The sequence below is a fragment of the Bombus bifarius genome, unplaced genomic scaffold (assembly GCF_011952205.1).
Source record: "Bombus bifarius isolate JDL3187 unplaced genomic scaffold, Bbif_JDL3187 scf7180000009145, whole genome shotgun sequence".
NCBI lineage: Eukaryota > Metazoa > Arthropoda > Insecta > Hymenoptera > Apidae > Bombus > Bombus bifarius.
The window spans coordinates 1,756,461-1,778,586 of record NW_022884930.1 but is presented as its reverse complement, the minus strand read 5'-3'; the positions used below and the strand labels follow the sequence as shown (position 1 = coordinate 1,778,586).

At 48.4% G+C, this 22,126-nt stretch overlaps 6 protein-coding genes across 8 annotated transcripts; 3 read left to right on the top strand and 3 right to left on the bottom strand.

Moving 5' to 3' along the window:
- Positions 1–45: 45 nt before the first annotated feature.
- Positions 46–2,118, bottom strand: LOC117214027 (elongation factor Tu, mitochondrial-like). The gene is made up of 6 exons (XM_033459846.1): positions 2,085–2,118; positions 1,830–1,882; positions 1,569–1,734; positions 1,185–1,492; positions 422–1,083; positions 46–331 (listed from the first exon to the last, which is right to left on the bottom strand). The coding sequence occupies exons 1-6, from the start codon at positions 2,116–2,118 to the stop codon at positions 148–150; spliced, it is 1,407 nt and encodes a 468-aa protein (XP_033315737.1). The 3' UTR covers positions 46–147.
- Positions 2,119–4,109: 1,991 nt separating this feature from the next.
- LOC117214026 lies at positions 4,110–8,730 on the top strand. Its single transcript, XM_033459845.1, has 8 exons — positions 4,110–4,727; positions 5,527–5,695; positions 5,782–5,913; positions 6,811–7,101; positions 7,167–7,361; positions 7,445–7,882; positions 7,956–8,216; positions 8,482–8,730. Exons 1-8 carry the CDS (start codon positions 4,668–4,670, stop codon positions 8,499–8,501), a joined length of 1,566 nt encoding a protein of 521 aa, XP_033315736.1. The 5' UTR covers positions 4,110–4,667; the 3' UTR covers positions 8,502–8,730.
- A 369-nt stretch (positions 8,731–9,099) lies between these two features.
- LOC117214024 lies at positions 9,100–14,611 on the top strand. Its single transcript, XM_033459843.1, has 4 exons — positions 9,100–9,939; positions 10,008–10,296; positions 12,507–13,139; positions 13,210–14,611. Exons 1-4 carry the CDS (start codon positions 9,711–9,713, stop codon positions 14,129–14,131), a joined length of 2,073 nt encoding a protein of 690 aa, XP_033315734.1. The 5' UTR covers positions 9,100–9,710; the 3' UTR covers positions 14,132–14,611.
- LOC117214023 lies at positions 14,442–19,563 on the bottom strand. Of its 2 annotated transcripts, none has more exons than XM_033459840.1 (10): positions 18,652–19,563; positions 18,408–18,577; positions 18,094–18,320; positions 17,672–18,026; positions 17,237–17,443; positions 17,049–17,168; positions 16,749–16,982; positions 16,455–16,644; positions 16,146–16,375; positions 14,442–16,049 (listed from the first exon to the last, which is right to left on the bottom strand). In XM_033459840.1, exons 1-10 carry the CDS (start codon positions 18,993–18,995, stop codon positions 14,698–14,700), a joined length of 3,429 nt encoding a protein of 1,142 aa, XP_033315731.1. In that variant the 5' UTR covers positions 18,996–19,563; the 3' UTR covers positions 14,442–14,697. The 2 variants fall into 2 exon arrangements, with proteins under 2 accessions (XP_033315731.1, XP_033315732.1); XM_033459841.1 differs by having other exon boundaries at positions 16,455–16,629; positions 18,652–19,562.
- A 97-nt stretch (positions 19,564–19,660) lies between these two features.
- On the top strand, positions 19,661–20,895 carry LOC117214031 (transmembrane protein 222). The gene is made up of 4 exons (XM_033459855.1): positions 19,661–19,861; positions 20,015–20,225; positions 20,295–20,425; positions 20,493–20,895. The coding sequence occupies exons 1-4, from the start codon at positions 19,731–19,733 to the stop codon at positions 20,572–20,574; spliced, it is 555 nt and encodes a 184-aa protein (XP_033315746.1). The 5' UTR covers positions 19,661–19,730; the 3' UTR covers positions 20,575–20,895.
- Positions 20,686–22,048, bottom strand: LOC117214032. Of its 2 annotated transcripts, none has more exons than XM_033459857.1 (2): positions 21,703–22,048; positions 20,686–21,567 (listed from the first exon to the last, which is right to left on the bottom strand). In XM_033459857.1, exon 2 carries the CDS (start codon positions 21,492–21,494, stop codon positions 21,042–21,044), a length of 453 nt encoding a protein of 150 aa, XP_033315748.1. In that variant the 5' UTR covers positions 21,495–21,567; positions 21,703–22,048; the 3' UTR covers positions 20,686–21,041. The 2 variants fall into 2 exon arrangements, with proteins under 2 accessions (XP_033315748.1, XP_033315747.1); XM_033459856.1 differs by having other exon boundaries at positions 21,707–22,048.
- Positions 22,049–22,126: the final 78 nt, after the last annotated feature.

Sequence of the window (22,126 nt, the reverse complement as noted above, 5' to 3'; positions counted from 1 at the left end):
ACAAATTAATTTATTAATTTTCAACATAACTGAAAGTAATATTTCGAAGTCGAATATTTTACATATGTGTGTGTGTGTTTATTTGTTGAATTTAATTCTACATGGTTTTATTGATTGACACACGATAAATGCAGTAAAAGATTTGAATTAAGCTTTTGCCGCAAATTTCTTCTGTTTCTTTTTACCTGCGAGAAGTTCTAATCGCTCGGTTTCGCCGAGATTGGACAAAATATTCGTGACTACTCCAGTTGCTATAGATATCGAGCCAAATCTTAATGTAAATCGCTGGCCCTTTTCACACACCATTGGTCTTATCAATTTTAACGTAACACTGAAAATAAAAATCCATATCGACGTTGAATCGATTTATCAATTCGTGTAACTCGTTTTTCCGCTTGAATAACATTTAAAGAAAATTTACCTAGAGTCTTCGCCAGGCATGATCAAGTCCTTCATTTCCATACTCAACTGAGCTGCACAATCCCACGTCTTTGAAAACATTTGAACATGCATGAGATTATTAATAGGTTTTTTTCTACCTCCTTCCGTAGGAGTCAGCATGTACATTTGACATTCCAAATGATCGCAGGCTTTCAGGCTTCCTGGTTTACACATTATCATACCCCTTTTAATTTCATCTCTTTTTAAACCTCTAAGCAAAGCACCCATTTGGTCTCCCGCCTCGGCTTCTTCTAACGTTTGATGAAACATTTCTATTCCTGTTATTGTGCTCTTCATTATTTTGTTGTACCCAATCACCTCACATTCCATGCCCTTCTTTATTTTTCCACGTTCCAATCTGCCAGTAACTACCGTCCCTCTACCCGTAACAGAGTAAACACTTTCTATCGGTAAGAAAAAAGGTTTGTCTAATTCTCTGACAGGGTTTGGAATATAAGAATCCACAGCCTCTAACAATTTCATTATAGCATCCCGTCCTATATCTGGATTAGTACCGTCCATCGCACAAAGGGCACTACCTTTAACAACAGGTATGTTTATTCCATCATAACCCATTTCGGTTAACAATTCTCTTATTTCCATTTCTACTAAATCGACCATTTCACTGTCTGCGATGTCAACCTTTATGAATAAAAAAAAACATAACGTTTTTGACAACAGAGAAGAGGGTCAAGGTAGTTTTTACATAGATACTACTCAACCAACTACACGAAAGATCTTACCTTATTGATGAAAACAACAACGTTCTCGACACCAATCTGTTTAGCAAGAAGTAAATGCTCTCTGGTTTGTGGCATGGTACCATCTGTAGCAGCAACAACAAGTATAGCTCCATCCATCTGTGACGTTCCAGTAATCATGTTTTTGATATAATCCGCATGTCCTGGACAATCGGTATGTCCATAATGACGTTTCTCTGTCTGATATTCAACATGCGCGATATTAATAGTTATACCACGTGCTTTTTCTTCGGGTGCATTATCAATATCAGAGTATTCTTTCGCTTTTGCGAGTTCCATTTGAGAAAGAACTACAACAGACAAGGACAACAGTAAACGCAACAGATAAAATGATTAATATAAATGAAAATCAACTGCCAAATATACCTTTGGTAATAGCTGCTGTAAGCGTCGTTTTTCCATGATCGACATGTCCAATTGTACCGACGTTACAATGGGGCTTATTCCTATTAAACACTTGTTTCGTGCTATAAAACCTTTGCGTTATCAGACTTGGTAAATATGCTCCTGCTCGTAACTGACCATAAAATTCCTAAAAGGAAAGGTTTTATTTTGAGATACCCTGCTTAAGTTTAGAAACGTATCATGGAAGTAGAAGTTATGGAAATTCCATTGTAATTTTCTTACGTGTTTAACAAGATGCTCAACTAAAGATAGCTGCTTCGCAGTGTGCCTGAGTGCTGAAAGTAAAAAAAATGTAATCTTTTATCAATGATCTGTAATCAATCGATGAGCAAATTAAAGTTTAAGTTTCTTCGATTCTAATTTCGTTTGAGCGACTTCCATCTTTACGAAATCTTTCTACATTCTATCGTTGTCTTAAAGAAACACCAACTCGAAGCAACGACTCATTCGATACAAAGCGATTTTACATCTACTTACCAGGATTGCAAATTATTTTCGTAGTAAATATCATATTTGATGCACAATTTCTTTAACGTTTAACCTGTACTTCCAACGAAACCCCTGAACAACCAATTCGCCGAGGGCGACGCGTACGGACAAGCTATTGGACGAGTTGCGTAATATTTATGATTACAATTCACTCGGATGTACACATTACATTAACGTTTTGCTTTTACTTATCTTTTCCTGTCTTTTCGAACAGCATTCGACGCAAGAAAGAGTCTAAAAGTAATTTGTTACCGATAAATATCCTAGAAATGTCGACTATATAAAATCTTACGTAGTGTTCGTCCTCCCATTTTTTGATTGGGTGAAACCATCCACATGCGGTAATCCAATTCCGTGAAAGATGTTGAAAGAGCGGCATTTTTCAAATATCGCTTACATCGTCGGTATGAAAAGTTTCAAAGCGAAATTAGTAAACGAAATTTTGGCAAAATTAAAAACGACCTAGATCGAGAGACGCTTTTACGATACGTTTTCTGGAGTACGATCAAAATCATCTCTACGGAGAAGAAAATAGGAACAAGGATGCATATACTCGTATACGCGCGGCAAAATTAATAAGTGAGATCTAATTAATTCGAAGAGAATAACGAGGCACGAGAAAAAGAAGAAGGTATAGAAGGTGCGGGGATCGGGAGGATTATCATTACCGTCGTTAGAGCATAATTTCGAGATACTCGGTCAGATAAGAGCATAGAATTGGGATCCATTCAGAATGAAACGTGAGATAAATTAAGGTAGATATTTAAATGGATTCCGGACATCCTTATTCGCACATTTCTCGAAGATAATCGCGGATGGAACGAGCAATCGTACAGCACCAAGGTGAGATCGATCGTCTAATCGAAGTGCGAAAAGAATTTTGTAAATAACACGGTCGGTACGCTAGCAATCTTCCCTCAGCCGTCGCTTGTTTCGTAGCACACAAAATGTGCTACAATACGAACACTCGGACAGACAAAGCAAGGATGTTGTTGACAAATCGTGTGTTCCGAAGGCAAAGGCCCCTATACATACGCGATATAATAGATCTTTGCTGCTATTAGGTGATGTTGGTGACAGTGTTTTCGACCGATTTATTTCACGTTTCAGTGATTAACCTAACCCAAACCAACACACGATATATTGCGTTTAAGATTAGTATAAAGATCTATTATATATATATATATATATAATATATATAATATATATAATATATATATATAACACTATACAGGGTCTGTCTGTATCTTCCGAATGTACTATCTACCGAAGCTAAAATTTTATATTTTAGATTTATTATTTGATCCTACGATGTGTACAAAATTTCGTCTAGATCAGCCACGGGTGCCTTTCGAAAGTACAGACGAGAGGAAATTATTCGTTCACGGATTAAAACGAACTGGCAAAGATTTCGACGAAGCGATCATTTCCCATCTTGCTTCGAGCCCTGCAGAATTTTATGGCACTTCCGTGTAGGTCTTTTACCTCGCACCCAACGCGCACTACGCGTTTCTCGCGGTTGGCTCTTCTTTTGTTCTCGGGTCTCGGTCGATTCTCCATTTACATTCCAACGTAGTCCATCGCGGCGCTTCCTGTTTCTCGGGCGACTCACCGCGTGCCGTTTCCCGCTTCCCGCTTCCCGCTTCACGCCTCCTTCTTTCGGCTTATCGAGCGGACCTAAAGAAAGAGTCCGAAGGACTGGCCGTCACTCGCGTCTCGATCACGAGTCGGATACGGGCCAAGGGTAGCTCGTGAAACGATGACGTGCCGACGAAACGGTAGGTTAACGATACCGTTCGGTCGAGCGACCAATCTTCCTCGAGGAGTAGAAATTAACGAAACCACATGCACCGGTAGATGTACCGGTGCGACGAGTAACACAACGGGCAAGACGACGAGGAAGACGATGAGAAAGGGAAGCGCGGCTGATCGAGCAGGAAGAAGAAGAAGAGAAGGGGTGGATCACGACCAAGTTCGTTGCTCGTTTCGTATTGGAATACCAATGAATTTTGAAGCAGTCTGCGCGTGACCCGAATATTATTCGTTCGTCACCCTTACTTCTTACCTTTTCCATTTCCGTCTTGCTCGTTCCTCGTCGTTGTTACCTCGTCCGACAGTTCCAACTATTATTCTGGAAGAGTCGCGTCATAGGCATAGACGCTAAGCGGGCAAAACATTGTCCAAACGAACCGCGAATTTGCCGATCACGATACGCTACGATCGCGGAAGGGAGAGTGAGTAGTGACTCGAAGAAGGATCGAGACCAGAAGTCCGGAACATAGACCGAGACGAAGACCGAGAGCGCGGTAAAGAGGTGGGAGAGCGAGGGAACACAGTTGTGTCCGCTTTTGCATCGTTCGTGCACGGGGACCAAAAGCAGCCAGGGTCGCCGTTTGCTTTCAGTCATTGCGAAGAACGCGCGGACATCGCAGTCGCGACGGGTACTCGTGCGAGATAGATCGAGTCGTTCGTCGCGAGCACGCTCTCGACGCAGAAGAAGAGGAAGATACAGCGTGATCGATCGATCGACCATCGATCGTCGAGGCGAAGAGCCGTGCAGCCGAGAGAACGATGCGTGGCAACGCTGAAACGATCGTCCTTCTTCTGTTTGCGATCGCGATCGATCGTTTGGTGAGTTTCGTTCGACGGTGGACCATCTCCGACGCAAATTCGCGCGCTACCTGATCGCCAAGATTTACGGTTTCGCGGTCGGGAAGAAGATAGGGCGGGTGAAGCGAGCCGACGGGCGCGAAACACGCGGAAATGGAAGGTGCGGTGCGTCAGCCGCGTAAACGGCCGTTCCCGCGAAAACAAACGTCGTGTTGCAGGAACTGGAAACTCTAAGTGCTCGCTGGCAACACCTGATTAACGGTGCATGTTACGCGGCTACTTTAAACTCGGGACGCGAATGTCGCGCCACGTCGTCTCGTTTCGCGCTTACTTCCTTCCGAGCATCGCCATGCGTCGGTCGTCGTCCCCTCTTCTCCTCCGTTAGCGATTCTTCCATTTCTCTCGCTACGTTGCACGTTCGACGTATTCCGTCTTCCCCCCCTCCCTCTTTTTTTTTCCCAGCTACCTTTGTCTCTTCTTTACGGCCCTGCTCTTTCCATTCTACCCGGCTTGATTCTTCCGTATTGCCAGCAGTTTTTACCGTATTCGCGGCGCGTTTGTCCGCGCTTATTGTTCGACGATGAGATGAGAAACTGGCAAACGCGATCGAGGTAATGGGACAGGAAACAGGGTGAGAGGTGGTAGTGGGGCGCGTATGAATCGAACGCGTGGAAAAGACGAGCAAACGGGCGACGGGTAAGCCAGGCTGGTTCGCGCTCGTTTCCTTCCGGATAAACGAAGAAACGAGCTGCGGTTCTGGTTTACTCGTTGCCGTCGTCAGGCAAACGGGAATACGAGAAGATTGCGATGCGCGTTTCAGGGGACGATCGTTGTGGGCTCGACAGCGAGGACAGTGAGCGCGCGGCTGGACGAGCGATGTACCAGGGACGCGGAATGCGATTCCAGCATCGAGGGTAGTCACTGTCGGAATGGCTATTGTCGCTGTTTGCCCTACTTTGCCGCGTACAACGGAACGTACTGCCTCGAGGGTGAGAATTTGTTGCGATTACGAGCCTCGTTTCGGCGGCGAGAATATAACAACGAGCGCTGTTTCCTTTCTCGCGGCGATATGCAGCGACTCTTTTGGGCCAGGAGTGTCTCGTCGACGAGCAATGCACCTTGAAAGTAGCCAACAGCGGCTGCTTGGATGGTTTCTGCGGCTGCAGGGATGGTTTCCTCCAATTTCGTCGGCACACGTGTCTGGGTCGTAAGTAGACGCGATCGTTAAACCGTTCTTCAAGCTACAGCGGACGAATCGACGAAAATAGAATTCCTACGAGTTTTTCTAAGCTCGTTTGCCCGAGTCTGAGAAGCGCAGTCTCCGGATATTTGTAAACGTCGCTTCGTCCGACCACTCGTTTAGAGTAACCATGACCTTACGCGTGTTTCGCTCGTTTCGTATCGGTCCAGTGAAATCGAAAAAGGCTAAATTCCACGTCAGATGGTACCTGAAATTTTCTTGCGCGAACGTGGTACCAATAATACGTTTATCACAGTGTCTATCCTAACTGTCTATGGTCTATAGACAGTTGAGGTTTCGTATCTCGGAATATAGAGGACAAACGCGTCAATGAACGCATTATAGAGATTCTTTATTCGGAAATATTAGAAATTAGGATTTCCAGTGGTTTCTATGCCATATGATAATGTATTGATAGATGGATTTATTAAAAAACGGTGATTATTTAACTTGAACTTAATGCATAATCAACGACTGCGGTTGATCGTCAAAGGATATTATTGATGGCCGTTAGGCCTATTGAAAGTTTTCTGATCCTTTCGGCTTGTCGACATTTGCGCTTTATCGTCGACATTGTCTGTATGTACGAGATCAACACCGTCTATCCGAACGACGAGATGGAATTATTAAAAAAGTCGAGTACGCCGGAGAAACGATATGGCGCAAGAATATTTCACATGCCGTTTAACATTGCGTCCAAGACTGGACTATATCGAAAACCGTCAGATTCGAACGAGACGATAGCTCGAATCGCTTGCCGGTCTCGTCCTATGCTCTTCGTCGAAGCTTCGACGAGTTCGTGTAAGCAGGGATTAATCTTCGATGAGAGATCGATCGAACGCGCGTTATTTCGTAACGTTTCAGCGGCGAAACTTGGCCAAGTTTGCTACGAACATGCCCATTGTCGTCTATGGCAGCGGAACTCACACTGTGACTTCTTGATTCCCAACTTGTTCGGACGTTGCCAATGCACGGCGCCTATGCGTCGCGAAAACGATATTTGCCGACCCGACGATCTGGTTAGACCTTTACCGCTGTTCGACGATTTCTCGACGGGAACGATCGCGACACCGACGGTATCGTCCCGCCACGACGAGCAAACTCAGACGTTGGACGATCGACGAGAGGACGAGGCGGAGGAAGAGATGGAAACAGGTAACTAGGTGGCGCGGAAACGACGTTACATCGACTACCCACGTATTTCGTTCGGTTCTTTACAGGAGTTCGAATCGATTGGCTGAAAAATGACACCGCGCAGTCGGCAATCCCATCGTTTCCCCTAGACGCGACCACCGAGACGACGAATTCTTTCCACTCGCAAAACGTCTTACCGACGGCGGACTACGACAGCAGAGACGACGCTATCGTGGTCGAGGCACTCACCGAAACCGTGTCGTCGACGGCGTGGACGTCAGGTAAGATAAAAAGAAGAGGCAGACAGTCGATAAAAAGGGAGAAAATCGTTATCGATGAAACTTTTACGCAAACTTTTACGCAGCGTCCGCTTCGAAAACAGAGCGACAGTCGGAGGTGGAGGCGACCGAGCCGCCATCGGCCATCAGTTTAGGACACGATTGCGTCTCGGATTTGGAATGCCGGCTGGCGGATCCTTACTCGAGATGCATCGACGGAACGTGCGACTGTGGTTTCCGAGGAAACGGAAGCTGCTCCGCGAGAAATACCGGTTGCGCGGCTGGCACCTTCCAGTGCAAGAATTCCGGAAAATGCATCAGTTGGTTCTTCGTTTGCGACGGACGGCCGGACTGTGGCGACGGCTCGGACGAACGATGCTCGGTGCGAGAAGGAGGGACGGAATGCCCTGTACAAGCATTCAGATGTGGTAGGAGCGACGTTTGCGTGTCGAGAGCGCTAATGTGCGACGGTAAACGGGATTGTCCGCGAGGCGAGGACGAGTTCGGCTGCAACAATCGACGGAGTAAGTGCTTCGTTGGCGATGACGCGAGTCGCTCGATTCTCGAATGATCGAACACAACGAACCCGTGCCGTAGAATGTCCGGAAGGAGCGTTCAGGTGTGACAACGGACAATGCCTGCCAGCGTACGAGTTCTGCAACGCCGTGGTGTCTTGTCGCGACGGAAGCGACGAGCCAAAAGGAGTTTGTCGAAGGCAAGTGGGAAGCCGCGGCAGAGTCGCCACCAGACATTGTCCGTTCAGGTGCGACAACAGCAGGTGTCGATCGGACGCGATCGCCTGCAGCGGCCGCGACGGTTGCGGCGATGGCTCGGACGAGAAACGCTGTTCCGTTTGTAGTTAGTATGCCTCTCTTTTCTCTTTTCTCTTTTCTCTTTTCTCTTTTCTCTTTTCTCTTTTCTCTTTCCTCTTTCCTCTTTCCTCTTTACCAACGCTTGCAGCGACGGAACCGGACGTCGTGGATAAAAGTATCTAACTGGAATGCAACGCACAGTCGTTCGTCGAAGGGACTGCACGACGTCGTGTGTCTGCGCGCATGCCACTTAATTAGCTGTTAATTGTTATCGCATGGTCGTTAATGATTTTCCGTATCTTTGATGACAGGATGTCCGCAATTTCTTTAACTGGCCCCGGTAGGCGTTGCAACGAACGAGCTGGAGATTAGCCGAATAACGATGGTCGATGCTGCAAGCGTGGTGATTCACGAGATCCGAAGAGAGGACGAATCAACGGCGGCCTGACGTTGCATCATGGGGCAAGGTTGCGATGCGATGCGACTGCCGATCATTTGTATCCAAGCGTGTATTTTTTCCTAGATTCGCGATTCGAATAAACGCACTGGAAAACCTGGAAGAATCGATCGTTCCTTTCGTAACGTTCCCCGATGTCGCGGTAGCAGCATCGTCGCGCGTATGTGGTCCGTACAACGAAACGGACGTTTCCAGCTGAGAGTCTGTGCGGACGTGGAAAATTCGATTCGGCCACGTTTCGATTCGAAATTGGAGGAGATGCGCGCATCTGCGCGAAGCGAGCCAACACTTCGGTGGGGTGAGTACGCGTCGATAGCCAACCATCGTTCCTAGTTCCTAGTGTCTCGCTGTGTTTCGACGACCACGCGAAACCTTGGTTCGTCGATTCGTCGCGTCGCGCCAAGTCGTATCCGCGACTCGGAAACCTTTCTCGTTCCTTTGTAACCTCCATTCGACTCGACCATTTGCCCGATATCCGTCAACGAAGATTCTACGTTGACGAACGCGAACCAAACACCTGCGTAAACTACCAAACCTAACCCTGGCGTCGCGTTGCCTCGCATTGGCCAGCGTTGGGTCGCATCGTCGCATCGCGTCGCAGTTTCTTCCGTTGCCAGTCCTCCCTACCCATCTGGAAAGACGCATTTGCCGTCAGTCGTCGTCGAAACGCGGTCGACTACGTTAGTCCGCGGTACGGAACGATCGAACGGAGAAACCGATCCGCATCGCGGAAAAATCGTCGCTCGGTGTCCACCGTTGGTTGCTGGCCGACGATCGAGCGCGATCGAGGTCGAAGGAAGGTTCGTTCTCCGGACGAATAAATCGATATCAACGACGACGGCCGCGACGACGACCACGTCGATCGCCAACGGTGGTGCGGCGGTAGCGGTGCAGAGATAGGTAAGCGGCCAGGTCGGCGTTTCCTAGCAGCTCGACGATCGCTCCAAGAACATCGTAATTCCGCGAGAGAGATCGATCGACCGGTGAGCGAAGGACGAAAGGCGATCGCCGGGAACCGGGCTCGATGACCGTTCGATCGGTCGCGTGGAAGCGACGCACGGTAGCGAGAACACGTGGAAGAATATGGTTTCGCGAACGTCGAAGTCGGTGCCTGTGGCCGACGAAATCTCCTCGCGGAAACTCATGAGACGGTCCCAGTTGATCGTCGATTGCCTTCGTCGACGACCGACTTTCGTTCTGCTGCTGTTGCCCGTCGCTTTCCTGGCCAGTTTCTATGTCGTTTCTTCGGAAAAGGATTACGATCTCGAGCCACGATATCCGTCCTTCGTCAAGTCGTACAACGCGGTCGACGGTAAGTACGATCGACGATTAGCCGACCAACGCGATGGATAATGGGAACGCGCGCGAATCTCTGCGCAGGTACGATGGAAGGCTACCTAGTGTGGAATTCGAGATGCCAAATGCCATCGAAGAAACCCGTTGACCCGTCGATCCGATCTTACGTGAAGAAGAAGGCGTTTGAAAAATGCGCCAACGAGCCGCCGTTTACCGGTTTGTCCGTACGAGAAAACGGCACCGTGGTTCTGTTTGTGAACCCGGCCACTGCGGCTCGTCATCCCGGCCTCAGATGCTGCTGGTCGCCGGTGTACAGAGCCGAGAAACAACCGAAGAAACCGACCAAAGACAACAACGTGGATACGTCGATCGTGTGAGTGTCTTCGGGTGAGACAGAGAACGAAGGTAAAAGTCGATTTATACTATCCGTTCAAACACGGAACGATTCGATTCCGAGTTGGTGGATCGGCCAACTTAAACGAAATTCGGTCTCTCCGGCTACGGATATCGGCTGCCGATTCGAGTATCAGATATGGCCGTGACTCGATAGGCTGCCGTATTGTGTGTGTATTTATACAATTGGTTCGCGTCTGGCAACGATAAACGATAAGCGTAAAGATAATAACGCGAAGATTCGAAACGTGGCAACGGGAAATCGTCGCAACTACCTGCGTTCCACGTAACTGTTGTATTTTATTTAAGCTTGTATTTTATCATACGCAGGTAGGATGATGGATCCTCGTGAAACGGGTGTCGTCGATCGAAGCATCGATAGAGCGATCTAATCTCGATTATTGAAAAATTCGGAAGAAAACACGATTTTGACGAACTCGTGGATAAATTCGTGGCTCTGCCGTAATATTCGAGCTTGATCGGGTTAGTACTAACGTAATGGGTTTCTGACTATTAATCTGGTCGCGTGACGTCGCACCGCGCCTGTGAATCCCCTTATCGATATTGATATAAACAAGGTTGGTCTGCCGCCTCAAGGCGCGGTGCGCGGCCGGATGAATATTACATAAGTACCACTAAGCCAAGTGGAAGTAGTTTGAAAATTAAGGCCGAGCGGCAGAATATTTTTTCGTATATCGCCAAAACGAAGGTCGACCGCCGATTACGCGCGTAGGAGATGATCGATCGAGATGTATCGACGAGCTTTACGACGTATTTTGAAATCATCGTAATCGTGGACAAGTTCGTCGAAACGGTAATTTTTTTCAAATTTCCAGCGATTTTCACATTCCTCCGTGGACGATTCACCGAACGACATCCTTTTCACGAGGATCCATCGTCTCGTACGTAAGGAGACGCAGCTGCTGGTAGCAGCAGTTCCTGATTGTATAAACTATAATTTCCGATTCATTCCGTCAGGTTCTCGTGACGCGTTGTAAAATATAGAACGGTCATGCGTTCGTCTGTTGATAACTAAATGAATATCATACGCGATATGGGTGCACGTATCTCTATGAATTCCATTCAACCGTGTCCTGATAACTTTGATCGGTTTGCCGAGAATATCGACCGTCGTAGTCACGCGTCTGAGGCTATATTACAGGGTGGTTGGTAACTGGTGGTACAAGCGGAAAGGAGGCGATTCTAGGCGAAAAAAGAAGTCGAAAATATAGAATAAACATTTTTCCTTTGAGGCTTTGTTTTCGAGAAAATCGACTTTGAATTTTCGCTCGGTACGCGTGCGGTACGTTATAACGGATCTCACTGTAGATCGTTGTCTCGATGGAAAAATTAAAAAAAAAATAAGAGAATTTTTATTCTATATTTTCGACTTCTTTTTTCGCCTAGAATCACCCCCTTTCCGTTTGTACCATCAGTTACCAACCACCCTGTATATGTCGGGTTATCGTTAGAATTTAGGCCGCGTAACAATTCTTCGTTTGAATCAGCCATCGTTTTGTACAACAGAGATCATATTCACAGGTGCAAAAATGACTTTTACGAAGTTCAACGAACACAACCGTAGTGTTTAAACACGCAAGATGCATTTGACAATGTTCTTGGGTTCGATAACGAATGCACGGTCAACGGGGTAACTCTTTGCTAAGCGTAGAATGCCTTTAAGCGCAAAACGCGATTGCTGGGACGCTCGGTATAAACTGCTCGATGTGTAACTTTCCAAGGCTACCGCACGAATCGCAGACCGATGAAAATTTTCCACTCTTTACGATTGCGTTCGTTTGTTAAATACTCGTTAAAAGCATCAAGAAAGTTCCAATCGCCGTTGCTAGGCATTTTCTGTCTGGAGTTTGATAACGGATAACGAGATAACGGATCTCACTGTAGATCGTTGTCGCGATGGAAAAATCTAAAAAAAAATTTTTTGTTTAATTTTTATTCTATATCGTCGACTTCTTTTTTCCCGTAGAATCACCCCCTTTCCGCTTGTACCACCAGTTACCAACCACCCTGTATATACACACACGCATAAATGCATGCTTATTTAATAAATCACAACGACGGTGTTCCGTGTTTGAACGGATGATACAAATCGACCTTAACGCAACCGATCGACCAATCAGATGGCTGCGTGACACGCCACGCGTTCGATTCCGACTATCTTTTTTCCAGGGTGAAACGATGCGAGAACTTCGAGAAGGAAACGACGACGCCCGACGACGCCCAGGCTGTGATGGTCAGCTGCACCGTGGATTCCAAGATCGACGGTGGCGGTGGACAACGCGGTAAGCCAATCTACGAGAACGTTCATGCCATTCCGAACCCCGAGAAGGTTCGCGATCGGACGCGACGCAACGACAGCCAGCAGTCGACCACGTTCGGCACCGTGGCTCTTTCTAGAAAGCTGAGCGTCCTGGTGCTTGGCATCGACAGCGTCAGTCGATTGAACTTTATACGTAGCATGCCAATCACCGAGAGATACTTGCTGGAAACCGGCTGGATTCGATTCGACGGATACAACAAGATGGGCGACAATACGTTTCCCAACTTGATGGCCATCCTGACAGGACAGAATCAGTCGCAGGCCTACTCGTTGTGCAAACCGACCGTTCCGTACATGCTAGATCGTTGCCCCTTCCTCTGGCGGAATTTTCGCGACGCCGGCTACGCCACTGCCTATGGCGAGGATGAAACGGCTCTCAACACCTTCAACTATCTCAAGATGGGCTTCGTCGAACCGCCGACCGACTATTACCTCCGACCGTACATGCTCGCCTGCGAGAAGCTGCTGAAAGTGAAAAAGAGGTAGATGCGATGGTCGGTTCTACGCGGTTTGTCGTGTCTTCTCCGCTCTTCATCGTTACCTACTTTTCAGGTTCGGGCTCAAGTATTGCACCGGACCCGAGACCAGCTTCGATAGAATTCTCGATTACGCGATCGAGTACGCGCGAGCGTTCCGCGGCACGCCATATTTTGGCTTCTTCTGGACGATCAGCGTGAGCCACGAGAACGCGAACGGACTGTCATCGATGGACGGCCGACTTCTCGACAAGCTGAAGCGACTGGAAAGCGAGGGCATCGCGAACGACACGATGATCGTCCTGCTGAGCGACCACGGAATGCGCTGGGGCCCGATCAGGAACACGTTCATCGGATGGTACGAGGAGAGGCTGCCGTTCCTCTACCTTTGGCTTCCCGAGTGGTTCCGAGAAGAACGGCCGGAGGCGTATTCGTCGCTGCGCGCCAATCAACGTCGGCTGATCTCGCCGTTCGACCTCTACGAAACACTGAGGGACGTGTTGCAGTTGTCCGGTGGCTCGGCCAATCCGTCCTCGGGGTGCCCCGGATGTCGCAGCCTGCTCGCGGGCCCGGTGCCCCTCGAGAGAGGTTGCTCCGACGTCGGAATCTCGTCTCATTGGTGCGCCTGTAGCGCCTTCGAGTCGGTGGATCCTCGCGATCCGATCGTTCAGAAGGGAGCGCAGGTGTTTCTCGATCACGTGGACAAGCTGCTCGACGGCTATCGGGACAAGAAGGGAAGACGGTTGTGCGCGAAGCTTCGTTTGAAGAAGTTGCACCGCGTAGACCGCGTGATCGACTTTGGAAGCTCGAGCAGCGTCGCCTACTTCTACATGATACAAGTGAGCCCCGGTGATGGAAAGTTCGAGGTGACGGTTCGATACCACGAGAACGGAACCTACACCCTGTCCGACCACGAGGTTAGCAGGATCAATCAATACGCCTCTACCGCGGGGTGCTTGGATCGCGGAACCAAGCAATATTGCCATTGTCTCAAGTGATTCGCGTCGAAAATCTCGGGCCGTATCGAAACCGCGACCACGCCAGATGTATTACGCGGGAACCAGGCCTAATAAAGTGCCAAAATCGATTTGCCTCGAATAACTTTAAGATTCCGTCTCGCTGAATTTATTTCGTTTTCTTTGGCAACCACAGGGCACTACTACGAGTACCACGGCCGACGAAACACCTTAGTAGACGCGCGAGTACCAATTCGTGCCCGCGTATGTACTATATTATTGCATACATATATTCGCATATATATATGTAAATATATATGTATATGTATATGTGTGTATAAGTATGTATATATATATATATATATGTATATTTTACTACGTCTCTATAAGCGTAATCTCCTTACAACTTGAAGAGAGGTACGCGGCGAAAGGCGATCGGACGTCGCCGCGTTTCTGAGTCGCTACATATTTTCCGATCGTCGTTGCCAACATTACCAAAAATAAATCTTTTTCGCAAAAGTGTCCGTTGCTTGTTTCTCTTTCTTCGTTTCTACGTCCGTCCCGTGTCCCGTTTGACGAACGTAATCTTCGCCCGATGGAATCCTCGATCAATTCGAAAGACCGTCCAGACTGAGTCGAGAAACGCGTCCGATCTCGCGAATCGCACCCTCCTCGCCGATAGGTCGTCGCCGTATAGCTCCGTGCTCCGGTGTTCCGAACAACATCACCGTTACCGATTGTTTCCGAGTGTGCGCGACCGCCAGGCCTCTTCGCGCCAGGAATCCGTCCAAGATCCTCATCCCTTCGTACAGACTCTGCAGATCGCAGCTCGAGTATCGTCGGTAGCCTCGTCGTTCGCGGTACGACGATCCGATCGAGACCGGATCGGAGGCGCGCAAATTCATCCGCGACTCTTCGAACTCGCCGTTGCACAACTTTTCGTAACTGCCGATCGATCCGATCGTCGAAGTTCTGCCGAGGTATCCGTCGCGCGAGCAAACCGGCAATTTCCTCATGGACCTTCCGAAGGTGCCGCACGGCGTCGAACTTGCCGTGGATGCAACCGTGGAGCCGGCGCTTACATTCTGCCATTTACCCATTCTCGCGCCCAGCAATTTCACGATCGTACTGCCTCTTGACTGATAGCTGCTTCCTCCTTCTTTTCCCTCCTCTCGTTCATCTTCTTCCATATCTTCGTCCTCACCCTCTTCCACCTTCCTATCCCTTCTCGTATCCACAGCGTTCTCCTTCGTTTCGTTTCGTTTCCGCTCCTGGCCCGATTTCTTTCCACTTTCCCTTTGCCAGCGTCGCCTGTTCGTTTCTTCCGCCGCCGACCGTTCCGCGCTTTGGTCCGCGGTAATACAACGAACCGACCAGAGGCGGCCGATGGTTCGCTCTCTGAACGACGACGATCGACGAACGGTGGCGCAGCCGCAGGCACCTTCGCAAGAGCATCCGGACGCGAAACCGTCGTCAGACTTGACGTTATCCTCGGTAACGCTGTCCACGACGGCATCCTCGACGGTTGGCTGGTCGCCCGGTTCCTCGCACGGTTCCCCGATCTGTTCTTCCGTGTCCGACTCGACGGTTGCTCCGGATCGTTTCTCCCCCTCGACCGTTTCTTCCGCGTCTCCTGCTGCGTCTCCGCGATCCAACGACTCCGTGTCTGTCGAAGCAGCGCGCGAGGTTCTCCGCTGCGAATCACACGAGACGCTGGCCGTTCGGATCGAATTCGAAGCGCTGCAAGTCGGCGAATACGCACCGAGAAATTCGACGTTGATCGAGACCAATGATCCCCGTGCTTCGAGGTCCCCCGGGGTGGACGGTCCTGGAAGATCGTCGTTTCCGCACAAGGACGACGAGAACGATTCGCCGGCTCGACGAAGCCAGTTCCGCCGACGCGATCCCTCGCCCTTCTCCTTTCCCTCCTCCCGTTCTTCCTCTTCGTCGTGCCGCTCGCCTGACGGAACATCCTCGCGTGAAACTCACACGTCCAGGCGCTCTTTGCCGTACCTGCTTAACCACGGCAAGTACCTACGAAAGTGGCAATACTTACGCGTGTTCGAATCGACCGACGCTAATCCGGATACGTTGAAATGTCGCGATATGGATCCTGGAGGAGTGACGTACGGCGGCGGTGGGCTCTCGGGCAACCGCCGAGTCGTAGTTCGGTTCTTCGGAATCCCCGCGTCCTGGTTGGAGCTGGACGTAGCGCGATCGCTGCCGCGACTGCTACCTGCCATCTCAGCCAGCGAACAAACCGAGGAGGATCGTTCGACGTCCAACCTTCGATCGGCCGAGCAATTCGTATTCGTACCGCGTGAATGCGTCGAGTGGAAAGAAAAGATACCGGTGGGTTACTTACGAGCAGCTTTGACTGGGAGAACTCCTACCGCGAGTTTCTCGACCAAACGCCCTCTTCTTTCTTCGAGCGATGATCTCCGAGTCGAATCCGAGCTTCACCACCTCGTCGTAGCCAGGCGGTGCTTCGTACACCGGCGGGTCGTCCGACACCGTGATTTCGTCGATTCGCGCTCCGTCTGCAATATCGAAAACTGTCGAAAGTGACGGTGAGAGAAATCGACGATGACCGCCGGTCTGTCCATGCTCTACCGACGATGACTGCCGTATTGAACGTACATGGTAACTGTCTTCCTACCTAGAAGCTCGCTGATCGTTTGCAGTCTTGACTGAAGTTCTCTTTGCTGCCTGGCTCTGGCGCCCATTCTGTACAGCAAGATGATCAGCGCCGATATCAAGACGATCAGTCCGAGGCTGCTCGCCACGAACACCAGAGTAGCCGTCTTCAGGTCTGGGTAACGATCGATCTTTGGAAAGTAGTAATTCGCCTTGTTCGCGTGCCATTTTCGATCCTGAGGTTCCAGCTCCCAATCTGCGAGACGATATTCGCGTCGGACAAAACGAAACCGAAACGCTTTAAACGATTGCGTTTATATACCTTGAAAGCAGGTTGCCGGTTCGTCGCTGTTGTCGCCGCAGTGATCGAAACCGTCGCAATTCAGCTGACTCGTTATGCATCTGTGATTGCGGCAAAGAAAGTCCGATCCCGCGAAACAGTCTGCGAATGATCGGACGAGAGGGAATGACGAATCGATCGGGATGAGGATTCGCGAAGGTTGCGCTCACCCATGTAACTGAAGGCCGCGTAGGCAATCGCCAGGTGCGAGGACGAGCCAAACGTTCCTCGTAGACTGACGTGAAAGCCGCTGGTGACGGGAGCCACGTGCTCCCTGTGTCTCGGTGGTTGCACTTGACTCGCTGGATGTCTGAGGATCTCGAGCGGCAAAAGAGCCGAGGTGGGTCCCTGTTTTACCACTAATTCGGTATTGCCGGCTGAAACGAATGCGAAAACGAGTAGAATAATTGAACCGAGTCGCGCGTTTCCTCCAACGTTTGTCCGCAGACACTGTTTCCTATTCTCCGTGATAATGGAAAACAAAATACAGACTAGTACGCGTTTATCCGCTTCTCTCGCTTGTATTTTGTCTTCGACGACGTATACGGATTGTCTGCGGCCAATCGAAGAAGGGGGAAAAGCAGGAATCACGCGTCTACACTCACCCATGTCCGTGAACGTGATCACCTTCAAATACATATGCGTTTTCATGTGTAAAAAGTTCTTGGGGGGCCTGATCAGCCACACGCAGTCGTAAGTTTTTACCCCTTCGCCCACCATATCCAACATGGTAATCGTGCCACCAAGATTCTCCACGTAACCGCCGCAGTCGGTTATCGGTTGCACGGATTTGTCCAAGGGATGTCCAATCACGAACGAATAGAAAGCCTTGTAACCCAATCCGGTGCCGCCATTCGCGTAGAATCGTATCAGCAACGAAGGGCCGGAGCTCATTATTACCGGTGGCCGAAATCTCGCGCCGCTACTCACGTCCAGTCGTTGACCGTTCCAATCGTAGAACTAGATCGCGCATAACCATCGTCGATATGACAGACGATCGTTTTTGCTTCGGTTAGTTTGCACTTACCTCCATTATCGACACAGTCGCCAGCTGAAAATCACTGAACAGCAACCTGATGCGGCAGAACGGTGCTTCGCTCGGGCAGGTGACCACGTACTCCAAGCCAAGATCGCGAGGATACCGAGCCGGGAAGAACGGAGACGTTAAAATCCCACCGCCGGTGTTGTTCAATCCCTTGGCCGCTTGACCGGTCGCCGTTGTCAATTCGGTACCTCTCAGGTGTAATCTGTTTCCTGTCAATAGGTCGTGAACGTATCGATCGATCTTCGATCCAGCGCGCTATTAATTCCGCGATATTCTCGTCAAATTAATCTGCTTACTCTCCGCCGTGTACTCCAGCGTGAACGCGTGCTTGTGCGACTGACTGTAAAGCAGCGTGATCGACAGAGTTCTCGTGCTGGACCTGTACGTGATCGGCGCGTACAATCCGCAAAACGGAGTTCCGGACACATCCTCGTACGGCGGCTCCGAGATCCACACGTAATCACACCTGCGGAAACGAAAACGAAACGCCAAACGAAGGTTGAACGCGTTGACGCCTAACACGCGCGTGCACGTAATTACCTGCACGGGCTATCCAATGTGACGCTGCCGTCGCCGCAATGATGCGACAACGCGATGCTCTCGAAGGTTACGATTATCACGCAGGACGGACATGTCACCAGCTCGAGATTGCACTGAGCGTGGGAGCTGTTGCTCGTATATACCCGCGAGCCCTCTTGTCTCGGCTCGTTCTTTATCAGCGAGACGTTTCTGGCGTATAAGATACCCTTCTCTCCAAGCTCCAGATACAATCGCCGTCCGTTTTGAGCTCCGCAGATATCCTCATTCCGGACGATGTTACCTTCACCCGTTACCACGATCGACCACCATAGAGATATCCCTGCAATCGCTTTTAGCGCTAGCATCGCGCGTTTTCGATGCCCCTCCTCTATCTATCTCGACACGCGCGAATACCGTATGCGTTTTCAAGATTTCTCGGTCTAGATCTTATCGAGCCGAAACCGATGGAACATCTTCTATCGACGGTAGGGAACGTTCTGCCTTTCGAGAAACTACCATCGCGATTACGCACATAATTTCATTAGTTCGCAACACTGTTACGTACCTCCTTATTACGGTATAAAGCATTTTTATGGTATCCTTTGCACGGTTCTCCTCGCTCTATACCACCCCCTCCTATCTCCGTCGTTTACAACCTATACAAACAGATATTTCACGCAACTTTCCATCGCCCTATCAATTTCTTATTGTCCGAGTAATGTATAGCAATAACGATTGCCTACACCGGTACTTCTACTTTCGTTTACGTTTTGGACGAATATGCCTTCGTACAGATCTAAAAGTTCGATACATCCGAACCAATCGATCCCATTCTTTTATTACCTAATTCGACAAATCAATTTCCGTGAACATACGCGTCTGTTCGACGACATATTCACGATAGATCTCGAATGCTTCCTTACAGTCTGCCATCGTGTTATCGTACCGCGCGCCAGCTATGCTTTCAAACTTTACTTGCAAGAAGTAACATCAGATGTCTCTGAAAGAAACAGAGAGCGTGTGCGCGCGCCTGTGTGTTTGCGTGCGAGTGAGAAAGAGAGAGAAAGGAGCTAGGTTGTCGCTCGCTATCAAAACAAAATATGAAAAAGAACGAATTGTTGTCTGAGCCGCAAGAGTACTCCGATAATATGTCAAATATAGATCTTGCTATTAATTTGGAAAGGCAAAAATTCCCATTTTGTATAGTTTGGACACCTCTACCGATTCTGACGTAAGTAGAGCTAGAAAAATAACCTCAATCGGTGGCACGCTGCAATTCTTATATAGTACGAATCGATCGATATATGATATATCTGCGTTGCTGATTTCGCAATATCTCCCCTTATCGCAACCTCAAAGCGTTTGCCTTTGTTTCGTTGTGAAGATATTTCTTACCGATCATTGGTCACGTGGGGATTGCCACTTCTACCGGTGTGATACGAGACTTTGCTGGTCCGTATCACGTTGCGGAAGATAATATGACGTTTGGGAAGCCCACGAAATACTTGCAATTGAACTATACCAAAGCCAAAGGAGGCGTCCAGGGATGGGATTCTGCTGTCGCACATGCGAGCGAAATCTATCAAAATAGGATGGTTAGTGCTTAAGCTTGTTCTAATCTTCACAATTATTTTTCTCTAAGACTTCGTCCATCTTCTTCACAGCACAATTTATGCTGCGACAACTGTCATTCTCACGTAGCTACAGCGTTAGACCTAATGTCGTATGATAATTCGAATAATTGGAATATGGTAAAGGTTGCGTTGTTTATGCTTATCTGGGGAAAGTATGTAAGGTAAGAGAAGATTCGACGTCGACATCAATGTTGCTGGGCATCTTAGAACGCGCCTGTCTTTTTTCAGTTTTTCAGGTTTTCTTAAAACTTGGATGCCATTTTATCTTCTGGTGTTCGTCATCACCACGCTTTGTCTGGTACTACGATAATACACACGATATTTGTACAATACATTTTCTCTCCTGTTCGTAAGTGACGTTCGCAATCGATTCGCTACCAAACGTTGACAGGTGTATGTCGCGTTGAAAGAATCAATCGTCTGGTGATGCTTAATATTTATTAAAAGCACTTATTAACACATTAAAATTATACATCCGATACAAATGTACAAACTCATAACATATAATATAGAGTATACTTAAAATTATGAATAAGTGCTATGTTACAGACGCGCGTACAAAAACTTAGTCGCGTATTTTCTTTATCGAATAAATTTGTGCTCGTGCATTATCGAGCGTGGGTGAAGGTAATTTGGTTTAGTTTCTTTTCTTTGTTTTCCTTTCTTTCGTTAAACCACGAGTAGAAGGTACGCGTTTAATTACGAACGCATTAATCAAAGTAACGAGTGTAATGGTGGTTTAGACGATCTCGTGGACATTGCGCGTTGGAAAGGAAATCATTCGTCGCTTCTACTATTCATTTCTGCCATGATGCTTTCTTCCAACGAGAAACTATAATCGTAATTTCGATTTTCTATTCTCTCTATAAAAGACAAAATCTCGCTAATTCTAAGTTGGTCTATCTCGAAATCGTTGCTCGCGTTAATCTCCAGACGTTTGCACAATTTAAATGGAACTCCGTTCAAATAGTGCGGTGCGTTCTCTCCTTGATTATAGTCTTTGTGCAATTCGGGCGGTAAACCTTGGCCAAAGTTTGGAACAGGAGGAACGTACGGATATAAATTACTACTAGAATGCGTAGCCGCGGTGTTGTGGCTTGTATCCATTGGCATTGCTGGGGGCATTGAAATGATATCGAATCCATCGCTTTGACTCGATGACTGTTCTTCTTCCGTCGAATCGGGAGGCGAGTCCTTATGTCGTTTCTTCTTTCCGAATAACCAAGACATTTTTAGCGAATGCGATGCAACGAAATAGCAACGACGATTACTCCAACGTATCTCGAAAGGCGGAAGAGGTTATCTGTGTGAAAAAAACTTGGCAACCTAACCAATCTCGACCAATGGACATAGGTAAGTTTTTGAAGACGCGTGACTTGAATATACAAAGTGATTCACTCGACGCGAGTCAGCGAAAAATGAAAAAAGAAATACTCACGTACAATGGATTTAGGAACAGAAGAACGAAACGTAGGTCTACAAGCTACCCATAATCGATCGATGGTTAAGGGCCGTAGCATCAACGATATTTCTCGTCATCTTGGTTTAAAAGAAGTAAGCAAACAAGAGTAAAGTCCGTCGTTCGCATTTGTAACGCTCTATATTAACTGGGAGAATAACTCGAACAACTTTTATTTAGACCGATTGAGAATACAGCGTTTCGTTAAATGTTGGAACTATATTGCGAAAACAGATTATTTCGAAGATTGATTGGCAGATGGCAGCATCGTGGCAAACCTAACCCAAACTGAATATTACGCGGCGCAAGCGTTCGAGTAAACGGACTGGGGTTAGGAGGTGGATCAGAAGGAGAGGAAGAGAGAGCTGCGCAACGTCATCGCGGTAATCCTTGTCGCGTTCGA